Below are 21598 nucleotides of genomic sequence, written 5' to 3'. Positions count from 1 at the left end.
CACATGGTTTTGATTGGGTTTGTGGGTATCAGAGTCCTGTAGGTGAGCATTTCTCTTGTCCAGTGAGCAGAGGACTGTGTGCACTACGCAGTGCCTTTGGGGGAAAAGGAGCCTGGGCTGGGCTACAGCAGTGTTCAGACAATAGCTGCTGTCACACTACAGCTGTTCTTCACAGTGCTTTAGGGCAGCTTTCTTCTCCCGGAGCCTACACCCTTCCTTGTGTCTGCCATGTCAGGCTGAGGGCTGGGGAATGCCTGGCTCTGCCAGCTGCTGGTAGATGAATTGTTTCGTTCCTGCCTGACCAAGGGCAATTTTCCTGCTTGATGGTGGGCTTCAGAAAATGGAAGAAATAGTAAGAGGTGTTTGGAGATCATGAGGGAGGAAGAGTCACATGGGAAGGGACCCTATTGATCTTTTAAACTCCTTAACAGAAGCCTGTAGCAGGGCGAGGACCGATTTCATGTCCCAAGTAGCAAGTGATGGGACAGAGGAAACAGTCTCACGTTGCACCAAAGGAGATCTAGGTCAGGTTTTTAGGAAAATTTCTTCATGGAAAGGTTGTGAAACACTGGCACAGGCTCCCCAGGGCAACGGTGGAATAATCTTCCCGAAGCATTCAGAAACTATATGGATGTGACCCTCGGGGACGTGGTTTAGTGGCGGCCTTGGCAATGCCGGGGGAGCGGTTGGACTCAAAGATCCTAGAGGTCTTTTCCAATATAAGTGATTCTGTGATTTCCAGATACACTTTTTTTTTTTTTTTTTTTTTTTTTTTTAAACATGAGCGTCAGTGACCTACGAAAGCTCTTTTAACGGTTAAACCCCCAAAGGTAACAACCCAAACCCAGGAATACAAGGGCACACACGTGAGCCCCGCCGCAGCGCCACGCTCGACGGCAGGCAGGGAAGAGGCGGAGCGGCGAGGGGAGGGCAGAGCTGCCCAGCCCGCCCTCCATTCCTCCCTCCCTCCCGCCTTCGGGCGGCCGGGTGCGGCGTTGCGTCTTCTCGCAGCCGAACCGGGCCGTCCCCGCGGCGGCCTTCACCTTCCTCCCGTTCCCGGCGGCGGGGCTGGGGCCTGCCCGCGGCCCCGGGAGGAAATGGAGGCGGCGGCAGGGCCGGGCGGCGGCGGCGGCAGGGGCTGAGCGGGGCCGGGGAGGCGCCGCCGCCGCCGGGCGGGAGGGATGCGCCGGCAGCCGGGGCAGCGGGCCGGCCGCGCCGCCGAGTGAGGCGGGACCCCGGGGCTGCGGGCAGCGGCGCTGGAGGGCCGGTAAGCCGGGAGGGGCCGGGCAGGGCCGCGGGGGGAGGCCTGGCTGCCGCCGGCCCCGGGGAGAAGCTCCTCCGGCGCCCAGGGTCGGGCGGGGAAGCCGGCGGGCGCTGCGGGCATGTGGCGTCCGTCTCTGTCGGGCGAGGGGAAGCCCGCCCGGCTGCCTCCTCCTCTTCCAGAACGGGAAAAGTTTATGTCTGTTCATCCCGGGTCCTTGCGCCCGGAGCCGGGCTGGGGCTGAGCATTCCCTCGGCTCGTCCCCTGCCGGTCAGAACACGGCCCTGTCCCCTCTTCTTGGCGGGGACAGCTCTTATCTTTTGGAATGAATGGGAGCAGCCGTGAAGCCTGGGCGCGGGGGAGAGAGGAGCCGCTGCTGTTGCCGGCTGTGGAGAGCGTGGGGTGCCCGCAGGAGTGGGAGCTGGTGTCGGTGAGAGCGGGAGGGCAGGCAGGGCCCCGCTGGGTCACGCCGCTGCTGCCCTGGTCCCTGGTTCGCATCCCGCTGACAGGCGAACTGCGTGTGCACGGAGCGCTCCGCGCCCCAGCAGGGGCTGGAAGGACACACAGGCCTGTTAGTGCCCGCGGGAGGAGGAGAGCCTTAGGAAAGAACCGGCCTGTTACGTTGTGTGTTACAATGTTTAGTAGCACCACGCAACTTTGCCGAAAAGGAGCGTCTGTGTTATATGTTAGTCTGAAAATTTTTATAAGTGTAACAAATTTTCTTACCTGTAGGATAACGCAGTGGAAGAACTTACGAATATGGATTAGGTTGTCCCAGTTGCTTGGCCTTCCTTACCAGTTCCATTTCCAGTGGTGTCGGTCGTCATGCTGATGGGTGTTTGAGCCTCCTGGCCTGTCATTGCCGCTGACGGTGTGTGCAGGGACTGTCCTGCCAAGGAGCCCCTCTGCAAGCAGCATAAGCTGCAGAGCAGAGACTGTGCACTGAGTTTCAGTGCTGCTTAAATCTTTCACGCTTTGTCCCATCGTTCACTTGAAGACAGAAGTCTTCTGCAAAGAATGAGTGTTTATTCGAGGTAGCCGGTTACTTGCGGGCCACGGGTCAAGCCTGCAATTCTGTGTCTAGATCTTTGGTTCGCGTTTGTGTTGTGTATTGGTGTATGAGATTGTTGATCCCATTTTTTCTCATGAAAAAACCCTTTATCTGGCTAATCTGAGGGTTATGTGACAGTCTGTGGCAATCCTGAGAGGGAAGGACAGAGAAGTGGGTGGGGACAGGAGTTTTGAGATCTTTGCTCCTAAAAAGTGTGGAATTACAATAAGAGAGAGAAAGTAACCAGAAAGCTGTGTGTTTCATTGTGCGAAAATAGACTAAACCTTCAGCATATTTCTTGCTTTTGTTTGCTCATAAAGAAGAATTGTGTTTTAGACAACCAGAAATGGAAGACTGTTTTGGAAGCTGAAGGAGCCTTTTAAAGAGAAAAAACAAAAGCTAGTACATGTATTTACTAGAAAATAAGTGCAGGAGAGGCAACAGAAATGCAGTAAGGTTAAAGATAAAATATAAAAAAACAGGAAATGCAATTACCCTATGTGAAAACAATAAAAATTTTAAGGTAGAGACAGAGAAACAAGATAAACACTTTATTTTTTTAAAAAAAGTACTGATCATTGCATTTAAGTGAGCGTAATGGTTGCGGTACTCCTCCTGTCTGTAACTTTGACTAGTTCTGCTTCTTGAGATCAGTGATGAGCTGCTGATACAGATATACTTTGGCATGTTAGAAGTGAGTAACAGTGTAGTAACATCATAATTACATTACAACACATCATCTGACATGACTCTTACATTCATGAGTATAGTTGCTGATTTCCTTTGCACATAAAAAAAAAAAAAAAAGAAAAAAAAGAGTAGACAAAACTGCTTAATGTTTTCCTCTCAGCTTCCATGCCTTGAAGGGTAAAACTGATGATTCTTATGCATGTAGCTGCAGCTCTGACCCCTTCCTGCTCTCTAAGCCCTGTCCTTAAGGTGAGAATCGTACTGCTTGTAGGCTGAAATGCTCTCTTGTCCCTACAGCAGAGGACCTGGCAGCAGGGTTCTCTTCTCCACTACTGCATTTCCCATGTGATTTAACACAATTTCTTAGGAATCCAATACATAAATTACATAAGGGGATATAGATCAATAGTGCTTACTGAATGGTGTGCATCCATCACCGTTATTGAAGGGATATTCATAGCAAGGATGCTATGAATGTTGGAGACTGTTTCATCTCTGCTTTATGTAGAACAAGTATACCAAGTCGGGCAGAGAGGTTTGGCCCAGACTTTTCATTATACCTCTGAAAAGCCCATAGCTGATGGTTAGAGGTTTAACTCCTGCAGAGTATTCTCTGTAAGCTTCTGTCAGTCTGCTGCATTCAGGGTTTTGAATGTTGAATGGTTCTCGTGGTTTTAGCAGAGCTACCTAAAAAGTAAAAAATGTAATTTCTATGGTTCTGTGTCTTGATATTTGATCTGAATTTTTGTCTTCTATGAGAGCTGGAAATGAATGCAATATCTGACAGTAAAGGTAACAAATCTCAGTGCTTGAGTGGAAGATGATGCATTTTATGGCAGGCTGAAAAATGAGGACCTTTGAGACCTGGTGGTTTTCAGCATGAATCTTATGGCAGGTTTGCACTAGTGCAGTGGTAGGATGGGAATAACTTTTGAACTACTTAGCTGAAAAGATGGAATTCCTACAATATTTGCTTTTCCTGATCTACAGTTTTCCATATTTTGAAGAATAAATGTTTTGGCTGTTCCATGATCAGCTGTCAGCCAGGGACTTGCAACAAAAAAAAGGAGATGACAAACATTGTTTTAATGGAGATCGCAGCAGCTGTAATTGTCCAAAAGATAGTTGATACCTAGGTGTGGCGTTTTTAGAAGTACTTAAAAGGTGTTTTTAGAAGTACTTAAAATTGGACTCATGAAAGAAGAGGGAGGGGGGGAAAGAAAGGGACTTTCAGAAGCCAAGCTGAAAAATGCCATACTGAGAAGACAAAAGTAGGCCTGAACACTGCCATCCTAGCTATTTTTTTTCCTTTAACTGGAGATATTCAGTTCTTTTCCTCCTCTTACCCATTTTGCATACATCATTTGGGTCCCAAGTCTGTTTTGAACTGTTTGACTGCCTGTACAGGCTTTCAGCGTATCCTGGAGATGGTTCACTGCTGTCAGCTGTGGAGAGAATTCTTCCTGGAAACATTTGCCCTGCTGGAAGGCAGAAGCTAGTTGGAAAAGCAATTGGCACCTGTAGCAGTAGTAGTGATGTTGCAGGTGGACATGCTGAAACAGCATCAAAACCAGGCTTACTTCTTTTATTAAAGCTTTGTGGGAATGAAAAAGGTGGAATACTGGTATAGGACTGATAAACTTAGTAAACACTTCCTTAGAAGTATTAACTAACATTTGGGTTTTTTTTCCTGCATCATAACTGGGAATGAGGGCATTTCTTGTATTCCTTGGCAATTCACTTAAATGGCTGTATAGAAATTGCAATCACAAACTGTGCAGATGTGGCTCTCATTGAAATCGCATGTGGCTACTTTAGGACTGAGTTTGATCCTTGTGAGGATGTCACTGTATGAGACTTTTTTATTAGATCCTCTGGTTAAATGTTCAGATGTGGTTATTGCATGTGTCCTCAAAAGGATGCATTTATTCTTTTCAGCACCTGAGTTCAGCCCCTCCTGGTGGCTTATCTCTCCAACAACAGTAGAGACAAAGTGCTGTATTTTTGTAGGTTTTGGATGTGGGTTGTTTTTTTATTTGCAGTGGAGCTTTCACAGATACCTGGTGTCTACCCCCATGTGTTTTGCCCATCAGAAATTGGAAATTCATCTAAAGATACAGCTTAAAATTTTGCATTTCTTTTGATGGTTGGGAACATCAATCTTTTTTATCATTGATTTCCCTATATTTAATCCTAGAGTCATAGAAAATAATTTATAAAGATAGCAGTTTCAAGAATCAGTATAGAACTGCATGTTTTCAGTCAGTTCCTGTGGATGGTTTCTTTGCACATTAAAGCTGCATTCTCAGTTGTTTGGGTAACCCTTCCTGCACTCCTGAGGAAGTTCTGTCTTTGAGGCTTACTTGCAGGGATACAGCTACAGGTAGTAGGCACTGCTGCAAGGAAACTGAAAAATAGTTTGCCAGCTTAAGCTTAGTGTTCCAGCTTGGTAGCTTCCAGCCTGTTCATTTCTGTGGGCTGGACAGGGGAAGAGTCCATGTTATATGTCATTAGCTGACTTGGGATAACCAAGCATAGTGCTAATGTTACATCTACCACTGAGAGCACAGCTTTCTTCATTCTCCCTTCCTTTCCTACAGTGAACTATCTTGCTAAGCTGAATCAAAAAAATTAACTCTTCATTGAAAAAATTGGAGTTTTTGCTGATCTGTCTCCCCAAGCAGTCAGACAGTGCTATTCCCAGCACAAGCAGGGGGCTGGGAATTGTACACAGGGGTGAAAGAATGAAGCCTCCCTTTGATAGCAGCCAGTGGTTACATTGCCTCAGCCTTAACATTGGTTAAAAATACAGCTGAATGGACAGAAAGTAAAAAGTGGAATCTACTGCTATGTTTTATGATACACATACCTTTTTTCTTTTTGGTTCTGGAAAGTATTTTTCTGAACTGTAACAAAAATAATTAATGTGTCAATCTTTTCTCTTTCAAACAGGACGTGCCAGCTTTATATGGCTCACATCTGACAACATGCACCACCAGTGGTTGCTGCTAGCTGCATGCTTTTGGGTGATATTCATGTTCATGGTTGCTAGCAAGTTTATCACATTGACTTTTAAAGACCCAGATGGTAAGTTTAGCTTTAATGTTTGATGTGAAACAGAAAATTGAATAGTGCTTCACAAAAGTACTCTTTTCTATGAAAGGTAGTTCTTGGCATGTTATCACTTCTTCAGTAGGACTGAGAACAGAACAACTAAATTCCTGGAAAAGACAGTGCTGACATTCAGCTCCTTTTCTTGCTAGAAGTCTGCAAATCTAACATCATGGGAGATTCTTTTGGTGGTTAAGAACAAGAAGGTATCATGTTTGGCAGTACTGTCTTGGTAGGTCTGCTTTGTCAAATACATTTAGCTTCAGTACTGTGATCTACTAGGGGTAGAAGTTATGTGCAAAAACAAGAGAGTACTATTACCTGTTTAAAGTCAGAAGAGAGTCAGAAGGAACTGAAGAGTTCATTTCACGTGCTACTAGTTTCCATCTTTTTGTCACTGCTTGTCTTGTGGCTGAAGCATTATGTAAAACTTGTGGACAGTTCCATTTCATTTGCAATGCACTTTGCCTAGCCACCTCTGACCTGCTTCTTGCATTCAGATTTATCCCCTGCTGTTTGACTTGTAAACAGTTTATAGGCTTTTGCTTAATTTAAGTAGCTGAGATGTTATTAAGATGAAGAGGAATTTGAGCCATTTGATGATACTACACAGCATGTTAGTTTTGTGTCTGCTGGGGAGCTGCTCTTACAAAGCCATCCTACTGAGAGTTTTGTGTGAAGGTGATGATATGACTTCAAGGCTCAAGAGATCTGTGTTTCTGCATCTTCATAAGACACGCAGAAAATATGTAACATTTGAAGCACTGACTCTTGTGCCATAGTTTTCAATAACTTGATAATGGATAAATACATTAGGTGTACCTTTATAAAGAGTATGCATCTATGTGAAGACTTATTCAGCAAGTCTTACAGAGGAGAACTGTAGACTGACTTAGCTTTCCTTGGACCCAGCTGTTCTGTCCTGGTACATCTGCAAATCAGCTGGTTTTGTGTTAGGTAGTTATACCTTCCAGTATTTCAGTCTATGCCAACTCTTGTTTCCCAGCTCAGGTATTCTTTGGGTGGTTCTTTTCATCAGAATTTGTCAGGAAAATTAAAATATAGTTTAAAAAATAATAACTAGAGCATAACCTCTGCATTTACTTGCCTTTTATTGTCTTGGCTTGCCAAGTTTTTTCCTCTTTTCTTTTTTTCTATGCTGAATCTTCCATTCCTTTTGAATAGTTCTCTGAGCAGATGATATATAAATTCTTAAATTCTTCCTGCAAAGGCATGACTACGGCTAAGTGTATATAAGTGTTGGAGTATTTGTAATAAAACTAATGAAGGGAAATACTTTGAATATACCAACAGAATTTTGGAGGAGGTCCAAACAAGGATGGCAAATCCTGGAGAAGCTCTTCTAGACTTAATAAAATACAACTTAACAGAAATTTTTGTTATTTGGATGTGTCTTTTTAGCCGATAAAATAAAACCAGCAGACACTCAATGAATAAATGTTCTTTTGTTTAAGCCTTTTACTGACGATTTGGGTGCATGAGCAGTACAAACTGTTTAAGGAGTAAGTTTCTGTCCATCATTCCTAGTAGCATCTATAGGCATGCTTTTACACAATGATAGTGAAAAATAGTTTAGCTGCTCTTTCACTGAATCAGATTACTTGTATTTTACAGAAGAAAACCATGAAGTAAGTCTGTGCACAGCAATAATTACAGTTTCTGAATGCTTGAATGCTTACATTGTTTTCAGTTTTAACTTGCTTTTCCATGCGTGCTCTTTGTTAAAATGCAGTGTAGGCAGAGTAGAGTACTCCCTGAAGAAAAGGACACAGGCAGTGCACACGTTTCCTCAACCATGAAACAGTAAGCCCCTGTGGATGCAGATGAGGGAACGTTATTCGTAGAAGAATCTATGTGAAGGGAAAAGTAATCCAATATGGATGGGAATAAATTTTCAGGGAGAAATCATATTCTTTTTGCTTTCTATTTAGGGAAAGCTGCTTCAAATTATTTTTGATCTTTCTGTACTGTGTAGACTAAAGCTATAGTGATGTTTTTTGGTTTTTCTAAATGCAAAAGGTGGAAAGCGTTCATCTTTATGTGCTTTAATTTGATCTCAAACTATTAGGTGCCCTAAAAAAGAACAAGCGTATCAGTTGAGTTTGTTGTTGTTGTGAGAAACTGTAAGGAAGGCCATCAGTCCAATAATAAAAGAAGAGAGGATCTTTATTTATTTTTGGTTATATATGCGTACTTAGACCACCACAGAAGTAAAAGGGGGTGCATGACAACACTTTTCTTCTTGTAAGCTTGATAGTCTACAAAAGAAGAAATATTTCTACTAGTATAAAGGGAGAGGGGAACCTGATAGATTTAAGTTTTTTATTTGGACATGCTTTGGCAAGTTCATTGAAAAATAAAAAAAACCTCCTATGCACAAGTCCATATAGTTATACCAAATTGTCTATCAATTGCAGTATTTGGATTCAAGACTTTGATGTATCTCTGTTTACCTTTTAGAAAAAAAAGCAAAGCAAACAACCAGAAAAACCAAGTAAAATATAATGAGTATGTTTCTTTGATAAAAGTTAAATAAAGTTCCATTCAAAATTCCCACAGAATATATCCTTTAAAATATTCATAGTCTGTGTCTGTCTCGCCTGGTGCCTTTCCATGTGGAAACAAATCCTAGTGTTTTGTAGGCTTAATGCAGAAAGTAAAGTTAATATATTTTAGTTGTAAAGCAGAGATAGTTGCCTTCCCCTCTCCTTCTGTAATGCTGTTCTCTCTCTTCCTTCTTTAGGCTATGGTGCCAAGCAAGAGCCATTGATACTGACAGCTGTGACAAAAGTGGAGGAGGTACATGTGCCAGAGGAAAAACATTGGCCTGAAGAATTCCAGGTGCATACTGTTGAGATAAGGGTCATGTGTATTAAAGAGTAGAAGAAAATAAGAGATTAAGGAAGGGTTTCCTTTTGTTACATGAGCTGCTAGAAAGGAATTATTTATTCAGACTGTTCTATTTAGATAGAGCTGACAGAATTCATTTTAACTTCACAAAGCTGCTTTGTTACGGTAACCTGCTGTCTTGTTTCGTCTGAATGATTCAACTTAATGTGTTTTCATTTCCAGGAGAAAATTGTTACAGTACTCCTTTATCAAGTCAGGACAGTTGTTTTTGTTAGCCTTTAAAATATAATGGCCCAGTTTTGGATTACTTGTATTCTGTCTTGCCATAGCAATCAGGTTTGTTGTTGTTGAGGGCAAGCCTGTGTCTTCTCTGTTCTCTTAGATTTCTGCCCAATCTCTCTGTTTCTTTTTATCAGTGTCAATTTCTTTTTCATGTTTTCTGCTCTCTGTGTTTTGCATTTCAGCACTTTTCTGAAGTAGAACATGAATGCAATAGTAGTCAATACCAGCTGATCTTTTAGATGCATAGTTCTGTGCTTTCAGCAAATTGACAATGAAACTCTGAGAATCCTTTATACAAATGTAAATTTGAGACCAGTTGCAGAGTGGGCTAAATATTTTTTTTTTGCATTAATACATATGTCATCTTATGTTTTAAGTATCTATGTGATGCAGCTTGGAAGGTAGTAGGTTAGCTGTATAAACATGACTCTTTGTGTTTTCATTTTTCAAAAACATGAAATTTAAGTTATCTTCAAAATACTTGGGAAAAACACTTTGTTCAGTGGAAGGCCCGCAGATGTGTATAGTGAGTTTTAATAGCTTACTTTACTAGTATGGAAAAGTATAATAAGGTTTCTGGATCTAAAAAAATTCCCTGTTGACTTCCTGGCAGCATGATACGTAGAATAACATTAATTTTGGTTGCATGCAGAAGGAATTATTTGGACAGATAAAATAATCTGTTCAGATTGCATTCTGAGTATTGGAGAAGAGCAACAAACAGAAAAAGTAGATACTTTTTTTTGCCTTTTGGAAGGTTGGGACAAAAAGTAAAATAATTCCTTTTTCATCTGTAGCTTGGACACTGTACCTAAAATCGTAGAATCAGGGAATGGTTTTAATTGGAAGGGTCCTTTGAAGATCATCTAGTTCCAAGCCCTCTGCCATGGACAAGGACACCTTTCATTAGGCCAGATTGCTCAGACCCCCATCCATCCTGGCCTTGAACATTTTGGGGGTGGGCCAGCCACAACTGCTCTGGGTAACCTCTTCCAGTGCCTGACCCTCAAAGGAAAAAAATCCTTTCTAATGTCTAAACCTGTTTTTTTTCAGTGGAAAACCGTTACCCCAGTCTTGTCACTACAGGCCCTGGAAAAAGGTCTGCCTTTCTTACAAACCCCTTGTGAGCATTGAATGGCTGCAGTGAGGTTTTCCTGGGGCCTTTTCTTTTCTGGGCTGAACAGCCACAGTTGTTTCAGCCTGTCTTCATAGAAAGGTGCTCCATCTTCGACCACCTTCATGGCTTCCTCTGGACCTTCCCTTAACAAGCCCATGTCTTTCCTGTGCTAGGGCCCCAGGGCTGCATGCAGCCCTCCAGGTGGCAGCAGAGCAGAGAACAGGGGAAGAATCACCTCCTTTGAACTGTTGGCACCAGGGTGTGGTTGGCTTTCTGGGCTGCAAGTACACACTGCCAATTTTTCACTCCTCAGTATCCCCCAAGTCGTCAGCAGGGTTGGTCTCCATCAGTTCATCGTCTAGTCTGTATTGATATTGGGGATTGCTATTCAGTTAGTGGAAAGGTGAAAACTTGTCAGTAGAAATTTAAACTTTCCCAACACCTCTTAATCAGAGAAGCTCGTTTTTCCTCTCACTCCACTAGTTGTGAGGCAAGAGGTGGTTGTGGTTCCTGTCTTAGTCACAGAAAAATGAGACATACGAAACAGCTCATCCATTTTTTGGGGAGAGGTATCCTGCTACTCTTTTTATTTGTCATACTGATGCTCATTGTTCGCATTTTTATTCACATCATTTTATTTCAACTTGGATAAATGGAAACACTGGATACCTACGGGTGCTAGAAAAACAACACAACTACACAAACTTTTAACCTAAATTTTTTCCCAACCAGATGGGTCACAAAATATTCTGAGTTGGAAGGGACCCACAAGGATCATTGAGTCTAACTCTTAGCCTGCACAGGATGTCCCCAAGAATCACACTTGCCTACCCAAGATGGGTCAGCACCATCTTCTCAGAGCTTAAAGCATAATTTATGTTGAAATTCCTGTCCTGACCTCTCAGAAGCTTTCTTACAGGTTGTTGAAACTCTGTGGGAATTCCAGTATTTGATCAAGGCATGTTTTATCCAAAGATAAGACCCTGCTGCTGTGCAGCAGACTTAAATAGTTGTACAGAAAAGCTCTTAGTACCGTATATTACCATGTAATGTCTTGAGAGTTGAATCAATGTACAGCAGCAGCACAGGAAGCAAACTGTGGGCTACTCCTTTAGTTAATACATAGGTAGCAATGTTTTAAGCATGAATCTGGGAGTCATTAGAGTGCATAGTTTGGGGATTTTTATACTTTAGAATTTGATCTGAAAACTAAAGTCTTTAACTTTTGTTTTTTTCTTTCTCCTCTGCATTTCATTAAGCCAACTGGAAAAGCTTTTCCAGGAAATCTGATCCGCCAGCCCCTGGTTCATATGGAAAGACTTGAGCTTCTCAGGAATGTCTGCAGAGACACTGCATTGAGAGATCTCTCTCATACCGCAGTTTCCAAATTCGTCTTGGACCGAATATTTGTGTGTGACAAGCACAAGATCCTGTTCTGTCAGACGCCAAAAGTGGGCAACACTCAGTGGAAAAAAGTCTTGATCGTTTTAAATGGTATCTACTTTTCTGTGGGTGTGTGGGTCTCTTTGAGGAGGAGGAGGAAATGGAATTACTCTAAATGGGGCAACTAAAATGAATTCTTCCTGCATTTCTGTACACTGATACTTAATTTCAACTTTTCATTGATCACAGTTGTTTCTAGTCCTTTCAAAATATCCCCTTAAAATGAGATCTGTTCTTTATGTAAAAACAAGTATCATTACTACTTGGCTCAAAAGTTATTTGAGTCATGACAGAGTACTCATATGCATGTGGTAGTTAGATTTCTTACCTTTGAAGGGGTGCACTAATTTATAGAATTTGAAAGTATATGACAAGGTATTACAGTTCCTAAGTAACAATAATATGAAATTTCTGGCTTAAGGCCAGTGACTTATTTAAATAGAGATTTTAGTCATGTAGAAAGCCAGTTAAAACTTGGCAGCTGCTGTTGCTCTATGTTGCTGAAATCTTGTGTGTGTTCTATCAGTGAACCATCTTAGGAGTTATGAAGATTCTGAGGTGCTTAACACAATAGTTTGGCCACCAAAGGTATGTTATAAAAGATGGTGGAAGAAAGAATAAAGGGACTCGTGTGTTTGAAAAATTAACAAATGAGCTGTTGTCCCTCAGCAAAGCTTTTCTAGCAAGCAGTGCTAACTTTAAAAACCTTAATGCTAATTTCATCCTTGATCTATGAATGTGAGCTAAAAATTAGCAGAGACACACCCACACCTATGTGTGTGCATGTTTCTTATTACCTGTGAAAGCCACACTCAAGGTACTAAATATGCAACTATATGAGGGCATTGGAAGTACCTGCTCTTACCAGCATTTGAGAGATAATATGCAAGGAATTCCTCAGGATGGGCAAGAATGTATTTGCTATGCTGAGTGGAGGATAATCCACATCTTAACAGCAGGGAACTTTTCACCTTGAGTTTCCTAGTTCTGTCATGTTGGGTAATAACATAAACACTTCCACAATAACATGAAAGCTTCCACATAAACACTGGTCTCTTTTGCCTTAAGCTGCCAGTGCACTGGTATCTGCTCATGAAGGCTACTGCTGTGGTTGACCTAACTTCTCCTCTTTGGTAGTCTCAGAAGGCAGGGCTGATACTTGAGGGGCAATATTTTATATCCAAATACCTAAGTGGCATTTGGAGGTTCGGGATGGGGAAATGCTGCTGTGGCACTGTGGAGAAGCTAACTCTGCTACTGCTTGTTCTGAATATGTTCTCTGCATGAACACAAGGTATCAGTTTCTGAGGCTGTCTAATCTGACCTCTCTTGTCCACATGTGATTGACCTATGGTACCAAAAAAACCCCAGCTGAAAACCTGAAACTGATAAAATACAACTCCCCTTACCCCTGCCCCCTCCAGGAAAAATAAAATCAGAAAACTGAGCAGCTGAGTGGTGTTTATTATTCACTTCAGTTCTGGAAACGAGAATGCTGTAGAGGCTTTCACCTAACGAGCTTGTTTTGTAGCACCCTGTGCTTGTTGCAGGTTGATATTCTGAAATGATGCTGTTGTGTAAAGGCTTATGCCTAAAGCCCAAGGGGCCACATGAGATGTTTCTCAAGGTCATAAAACCTTCCAGGATCAGGATACTAAAATGAATGCAGCAGCGTTAAGTGACGTTATTTTTCTTGTCAGCTCATGTGCTTGCAGAAATTAATATCTGGAGACTTATGCTGTTAATTTTAGTGCCTTTTAATCTGTGGAGTATTCTCTGGTTGGAATTTTTGTTTCAGTACAGCATACTTGTTAAAAAAACTTTATGGATCCTGAAAGCAAAGTACTTTTGCATTGAAGCAGTTCCAAAAGCAGCTCATAGCATTTATTTTTGTTGGTAGTTGAAGCTCAGCCAAAAAGCTGGTTCCTTCTTCTGAGTTAATCCTTAAAGTCTTCCTCCATTTGTATGTGCGGGCAGAGGGAAAGAGAATGGGGACACTGGCATGTGAGGAGTGTTACAGGCTTATACATAATTGCTGATGAAATTTGCATAATATGCTTTTCTGAGAATTTTGCGGCCATTTGATCTTGGACCTTGATGTCATATACCCTAAAGAATTTTAACAGTTTTCAGCTTTGCAGTCAGAATCTCTCATAATTTAACAGCTTTAAACATAGTAACATTAAATGGTAAAAATAAAGAAAAGAGACATAAAACTGTCAGCCAAAGGCACACATGCTTGCTTATACTCACTGGTTTTTTTCCCTTGAATGAATCACTTGCGCTCTCATTTTGATTTGTCTAGGAGCATTTTCTTCCATAGAAGAGATCCCAGAAAACATTGTACATGATCATGAGAAGAATGGCCTTCCACGCTTGTCCTCGTTCAGCGATTCTGAAATTAAAAAACGGTAAGTGGCCCTGCCAGTGAGTGTGGGAGGGGTTTGAGGTCAGTGGTGTTACGAGCCATCAAGGTGCAGCACAAGTCTGCGTATGAAACTGAGGGTTTCTGCTCCACCACTTGTGTTATGGCACTATTCTGTTATCCTCACAGATGTTGCTGGGTCTGCCTTCCTACTGGTTTTAAAGGAGAACCAGTGTAATTTGTGATATAGTTGGGTGAGCCAACCAACTCCCTGGCATGTAAGGTTTCTGTAATTCAGTGCATACCTAGTTGTTAGATAGTTGATCTTCAGAACTGAAGGTTTAATTGGACAGGCCATCCTGCTGTCTTGCATGGTAAACGTTGTTGCCTGCAAGTAAAATTGTCATTGTAGCAGACGTTGCTTACTGGGATTGAACTGGTTAGGTTTAAATTGTTAATGCTTCTTAGTGCCAGAATATTTTCCTTTCAGCTGATGAACCACTTTGCCTTCCTGTTTAAGTGCTTCTGGTTATTTTCAGTGCCAAAAAATACTCTGCAATAGTACTTCTACCTTACTTTGGCTAGGTTTTTAACTCTGCCTGCTCTCATCTCTACTAGAACCTATGCCATATATAATCCCTGTAAGGGGTGGCAACGTGGGGAGAGCAGGACATAGGATGACAGTGGACACTTGTAAGCATGTGCTTGTATGGATTTGTGTGCTTTATACCATTCTGAAAAGTCATCCCTTTATTCATGTGTCACATGTCAGTATAGCTCAGCCCAAGGTTTGTTGTTTTGTGCAGTGGCACAAGGACATTTATCACAGCTGTGCCTGTAGAATTGGGGTCACTTGATTGTGTTGATATTGTGCAAAGAAAAAGATTGTCAGGGCATTCTTGAGAATGTGGATCTGTTCTCCCTCCCTGTGAGCAGCCCTGCAGAAAAGAAGGGCTCACCCCCAGTTGAGCCCTAGTTAGGATACATACATGAAGTTGAATCCATTATTGCTTGGGTTGCTGTGTTCTGCTCAGCATGGAAACTATGCTGGAAGTGTGTACCATAGGTTTGGTTGGGATCTGAAATTACCAGAGTTCTAGGTGTGGAAAGCAGGATGGTATGGATCTGTTGATTTAGTCAGCTGCCCTCTATCTAGCCCTGCCTGGCTAAGAGTAAGTCAGGGGTATCTGAAGTATGATTCAAGTGATGTATAGGCTGAAGAGTCCATCCACATCCAGCCCACCCATCCTTATTTCAGTGAGGACTGGGCTCTCAATCTCTTTTTTTAGCTATTTTTTGAAATAAACTTTGTTTTCAGTTTATTCTCCTGCAGATAATCCAATGACAGAATATTACATATTACAGTATCACAGTAATACATGAAATTCTCTGGTCTCATGTTTGTGATGCTTTCAGACATTATTGAAAGCATGACAAAACATCAAAATAAATTACCATTCTTAATTTTTTTGTACTTAAGCAGCAATTTATCTAACTGCTGTGAAAAATGCAGCCTTCTCTATGCATTTAGGTGCACCGATGCACTTTTCCCCAAAATACGTATTTTGCTTTTTGAACTTGATCACATGATATTACAAATATCCTTAACTTGGAGCTCTCAATGTCTTTTGTCTCCTGTTTATTAGGGATTGAGATAAGCTTGAATAAAATGTGAAAACTAGGATAAACTATTTCTTCTTTGTCCCATATGTAAAAACTGCTAGTAAGAAGGCAGAAATTGTATTTAGTCCTATTGATTACAATATTGATGCAAGTGTTCTAAAACTCATGTTGCTGTGTCTGTGGTCAGTTTATGTACATTTTTAAAGTATATGCTAAACATTTCCCTTAATTCTTTAATTCTTTTTCTTCCTCTGTTTAGACTGAATTTATACTTCAAGTTTTTTATTGTTAGAGATCCATTTGAAAGACTTATTTCTGCGTTTAAAGACAAGTTTGTGCACAACCCTCGGTTTGAACCTTGGTACCGGCATGAAATCGCTCCCGGCATCATCCGCAAATACAGAAAGAATCGCACAGAGACCAAAGGGCTGCAGTTTGAGGACTTTGTGCGCTACCTGGGGGACCCTAATCACCGGTGGCTGGATGTTCAGTTTGGTGACCACATCATTCACTGGGTAACATATGTGGAACTTTGTGCTCCCTGTGAAATCACATACAGTGTGATCGGACACCACGAAACCCTGGAGGACGATGCTCCGTATATCTTGAAAGCAGCTGGCATAGACCACTTGGTATCATACCCTACAATCCCACCAGGCATAACAGTGTACAACAGAACAAAAGTAGAGCGGTATTTTTCAGGAATTAGCAAGAGAGACATAAGACGCCTCTATGCACGATTTGAAGGTGATTTTAAGCTTTTTGGTTATCGTGAGCCTGATTTCTTGCTTAACTGACACCTGGGACAAGATCTGAAAAAGTGTCTCATGGATTAATCTAAAGCTGTGTGAATACCAGCTGCAACATTGGCAGAGCTGAGAATGACCATTTGTTTTCTCGCTTTTTGATGTTGCTCCACTTCTCAGTGAAATATTTGTCATATGAACAAGTAGGGGCTTATAGTTGTTGTTTCCTGACCATGTTTTCAGTACATGACATTGCAGTCTGTTAGGAATTGTCTCTGTTATCTAAAATACAGAATTTGACTTCTCCCCTCTTCCCTCCAAGAAAAAAGAGGGAGAACAAATGGGCCATGATCTTCCTCTCCTCCCAGATAGAAAGCCTTTTTTGAAATGTTGTGAAGTATTTATAAAGATGGCAATTTCACTGTAGGTAACCCTGACATGTGGATAAACATAATGATTCCTGCTCATGAAAAGTCATGTAGTCTTCCATGAGCTTTGTAAATGAGAGGCCAGTACAAGACCAGAAATTAATTAAATACTTGACAAATATAACCATCTAGGTTCTGTCATATGACTGCTACAATAACACTGATCTAATCCCATTCTTGTTTGTCAAGAAATGAACCTAATTAGACAGAAGCTTTTAGAGATGTAGAAAATGAACTGGTTCCACACCCCAGTTGTCTCTGTATTTTTGTCAAGTGTTTACTGTATTTACTACTGATGTATTGAGCCTCATAATTCTACTTTTGATTTTCAAGATATTATTTAACTCCTGGCTATGTAAGTTATGTGACAACACCAGCTGCAAGTGGAGCACAGAAGAAATAGAAGAAACTGCTAAGGAAACTGTTAAGGAAAATTAATTTAAAGTATCAGTTGTATTTGTGGGAGCACATATAATAGTCACAAGATGCTCTCATGCAATTTAACTTGTCTTTTTCTTCTAACAGTTAAGATTAATAAAGAAGTTACAAAAGCAAGATGTCATATTAAAGAGCTGCTTACTTGGATTAATGATCCACCTTTTTCTTATATCCAGCCTTGCTCAGTTCAGTACTTCAGAGAACAGAAAGTTTATCCCCCTCTGAAAATTAATCTCCCTATTGCTAAAGGAGAGAAGGAGACAAGATGAATCCCTGATTTTTCCAGTGATTCACTGCCATGGTATTTTTGCCAAGTCAAAAATAACTAACATTTATATTACTGATGTGGTAAATTGGCTATTTGCCAAAAATTTAAATGTCACCTAAATTTGTGTACCCATTTTATGCATTAAAAAGAAAAGAATGGAATTGAGTAGATGCAGCCATCGTATTTTCTTGTGCTTGTATTGTGTCTTATAAAGAGCAGTCTCTTGTCTGAGTTCACCAGCAATAAAAATCAGTGTGCTGCCACTTTATCCTGCAGGCCATGGAAGAGACATTGACCAAATATCTAAAATACAGGAATTGCTCTGTCACAGTAAGCAGGTGAACTGTATTTTTTAAATCATAGTCCCAAAAGATTTATTTTCAGATCAGCATAATGTTGCTGGCTAGAAATGCTAATGATAGCCAGTGCTATGGAATCTGCTTATCTGCTTTTAAATCTAGCCTCTGTGTGTTTTTGACAGCTTTCTGTATTAATACAATGAAGCATCTTGCACTTGTGTAAGAGGAAAGCTGTGCCAAGTTGACATGTGCTGCTACCCACAGACAGGAAGCCCTGTTGTAGCTCGAAATGATTTCAGAAAGGTCTCAACAGATGAACTGGAATAAAGGAGAATCATTAACTGGGCATTGTTAGCAAGAGAATAATCCAGGATTGCAAAGTTAGAAGGGAAGATACTTTTCAGGTTGGTTTGTTTTGGTTCTTTTTAACAACAATTACAGTACCCTAGCTTGTTAGTTCTTAACTAATGATAAAAAGATGTTAACAGCTCCAGATTTTTCTGTGGTTTTCTTAATATGGAAACTTAGCAAAATACACTGATAAATGCATTTTGGAGCTAATGACCTGATTGATTACCTTGCTGCCAATTTAAAATGTAACAGTGAATAATGTATAGTAAATTCAGGCCTTAAAGTTTAATAAAGAAGAAGTGTTTTCCTCTGAAAGTATAAGCTATGGATCACACAAAAGGCCAATGTATGTTTTTCTTGGTAAATTACTTAATGTATTGCTTGCTTAAAAATTGACAGATGGAAAGTGCTATATAAATATTAAGTAATAATAATTTTTTCTGATAGCTTTCTCTGCACTGAGTTCTCTCAGCCAGCTGTGAACAGAGCTACAGACTGACCTAGGCAGAGGTGTATAATCCTCTCTCATCTCTGTGTTCCCATGCTTTTCAGGCTGGAACTGGAATGCACGTTATCATTTCTTCAATTCAAATGCAAAATTTCTCCTTTCAGTTATTTGTTCCTGAGGTATATTTTCTTTCTAGAAACGTGGGTTGGATTTTGTGTTTTTTTTTCCTTACGTGGCTGAAGTAACAATGGTGCAATTTTGGCACGTCTCTTGAGGCAACTTGTATACCATGATGGTCCTTGGCAAGGTGTGGTAGGGCTCTCCTTAAATTGGTGCAGTGCAGGCAGGACAGTCAGAGTGTGCTGTGTTAGGGAGGAGGCTTTTGCCACGCTAGTTACGATAAATTAAATGCTTGTGGTTTGTTTTAGCTTGATTGTACTCTACACAAAGCTTTTATGTAGTTTCAGTGGCATGCACAAACATCATTTGGCTGTTCAGATGTTATTTGCATACCACTTTCAATCTGCAGATGATACTTATGTCATATTTTTGGAACTGCTGGCCCAGATTATTCTTTCTCCTTTCTTCTTATTGTTACAACTTCAAAAAACAAGTTTGTGTCCTTACTTTGTGCATCTGTTTCTCTTTGTTGTCTCTCCTCAGCAGCTTTTGAATCATTTGGCCCATTTTAACCACATTTTGCAAAGGAAAGTCAAGGGGCAGTGAGTTGAAGTAATTTTCTTGAAAATAGGAGGAAAAACATTCCTTGTACATTAGAGAGTCCATGCTGTATGTTGGCTTTAGCAAAAGTACAGACAGGAAACAGTTTTACTGTATCTGCTTGTATGGAGCTCCTCATTTCTAATGGACTCTCTTCCCTAGTGCTCCTACAGTTTGGCCTCTTATCTCAGCTAACAAAGACAGAAATTAAATTAAAATGTATTCCATATCTTCACGTTCCTAATAAAATTGAGCTGACCAAGTTTTTTGAGATCTTGGGAGTAAGAGGGTTTGTCTTGTGAAAACGGATTCAGAATTCATTTGCTTGTGAAACAACTTCATGGTAATGCCTATCCCCTTTCCTTTTAACTTCAGCACACTGTGCATTGTCACTGCTGTGCTTTCTGATTGCGTGCCATAAAGATGTTTTTCTGTAGTTAAAAATACATGTGTTTTTTTTTATTATTATTTTGGGAACTGTTCTGTCAAAGAAAATGTCTCAAAAATATGTATTCTTCCCAAAAAAAGCATGTTGTTTTCTGATTCATTCGCAGATGCTGCCCTGTTTGTACTGGGAGTAAGGCTCCCTGCTGCTCTGTGTGTCTCCATCCTCAGATTAGGGAAGCCATCAGACAGCTCTGGCTTTTGTGCAACATTATCTTTTTCTTGAGGTGTTAATAACTTTGTTGGCTGGGAAAGCAGCCTTTGATCTTAGCTGTGCTCCAGAAAGTTTGCTGAGAAGAAGAGTGATTATATAGGGATTGCTTAAGCTTATTTTCTCAGATGAAAAAGAATGTCTTGTCAGTGTATCTGCCTGTATCTGATATATCTTAATTGACAGAGAGAGGGGGAATGATCTTTCTGCTTAATGGCATTGTAGTGATTTATGCTAAGCCCCCATTCTATTTTTTGTTACAGCAACATGAAGGGACCTGGAAGGAGGTGTAAAGTCAACATCTGCTTATTTGAAATGTGAGGGTGCAAAGGAAACTTGACATGGAGTTGGTTGCTGGAGATTTATTGTGTCCAATTACTTGTTACATGTCATCTGCAGAGGCTGGTGCAGATTTTTTGTGGTCTGTGCCTGAGAAGATTTATGCAAGGTAGAAAGAGGCTTGTGGGTGGTGGAAAATTCCCTTTCAGCCTAAGTTAGCTGTGCGTGTCCCTGGGCTGCTGCCGTGGGGAAGGTTTTAGAAGGAAATGATCCTATTAGCAGCAAAGCCTGAAGTGCTTGGGCTGGTGAATGGAGTGCCTCCCTCCTGGAGGAGGGGTGACTTTGGCACACACCGATGTATGCAGCCAGCTTTCGTGCTGCCTTGTATAAATCTCTATTTTTGTGCTTTTAATGCAGTTGTGTGCAGATGAGCTGTCAGCTTGCTTTTCTGCGTGTGGCAGTAGTCTGAGGTGACTCATCTCTTCACCACCAGAGCAGCTTTGAAAGGCCTGCAGCCTGTTTTGCTATGCAGCAGGAGACATTTCCCTTATGAAGAGAGCAGCATTGAGCCTGCAGCCATGCAGCTGATGGCAACTGGCTGGTGTAAGCATGAAAATCGTGCTGTTTGGGGCTTCCTGCTGTAAAATCATCATTTTCCCTTTTAATCCAGGCAGGAGTGAAAGGGAACAAAGATATGTGTTTTCTTTGAGTCACAAAAAGGAGTCATGCCAGACTGGCAAACTCAGGGAAGGCAAAGTCTGGGAGAGCAGTGCCGAAAAAAGCCATGGGCAGCTTTTCTAAGGCCCCTGGAGATGTTGGACATGTTGAAGGAGAGTTGCTGAAGCTTCCTGGGAGGTGTCAGGGGAGCAAGCATGCTCCCTGTAGCCTGTATGTGCATGCCAGAGGAGCAGATGCTGATGGGAGAGCATGCACATAGCAGGCTAAAAGTTTGAAACATCTACTGTGGGCATACAGTTGAAATCACAGAAAGGAGAAAAAAAAAAAAAAAAGCTGGGAAGGAAGTAAGGAAAAAATAATTCTGAAGGCTGCACCCCTGGAAATGCAGTGCCCACTCTTAACTGCCAGGAACACGCCAACTGCTCTGGATGTGTGCAAGTAATTTTTGAGTAGTTTGCAGGACCAAAGCAAATC

The 21598-nt window shown here is 41.3% G+C and overlaps 1 protein-coding gene across 1 annotated transcript; it reads left to right on the top strand.

Moving 5' to 3' along the window:
- Positions 1–1228: 1228 nt before the first annotated feature.
- Positions 1229–19783, top strand: CHST10 (carbohydrate sulfotransferase 10). Its single transcript, XM_066313647.1, has 6 exons — positions 1229–1267; positions 5955–6089; positions 8878–8975; positions 11643–11877; positions 14132–14237; positions 16074–19783. Exons 2-6 carry the CDS (start codon positions 5990–5992, stop codon positions 16609–16611), a joined length of 1077 nt encoding a protein of 358 aa, XP_066169744.1. The 5' UTR covers positions 1229–1267; positions 5955–5989; the 3' UTR covers positions 16612–19783.
- Positions 19784–21598: the final 1815 nt, after the last annotated feature.

This window comes from Sylvia atricapilla, chromosome 2 (assembly GCF_009819655.1).
Source record: "Sylvia atricapilla isolate bSylAtr1 chromosome 2, bSylAtr1.pri, whole genome shotgun sequence".
Lineage (NCBI taxonomy): Eukaryota > Metazoa > Chordata > Aves > Passeriformes > Sylviidae > Sylvia > Sylvia atricapilla.
This window is presented reverse-complemented; position numbering and strand designations above follow the sequence as displayed.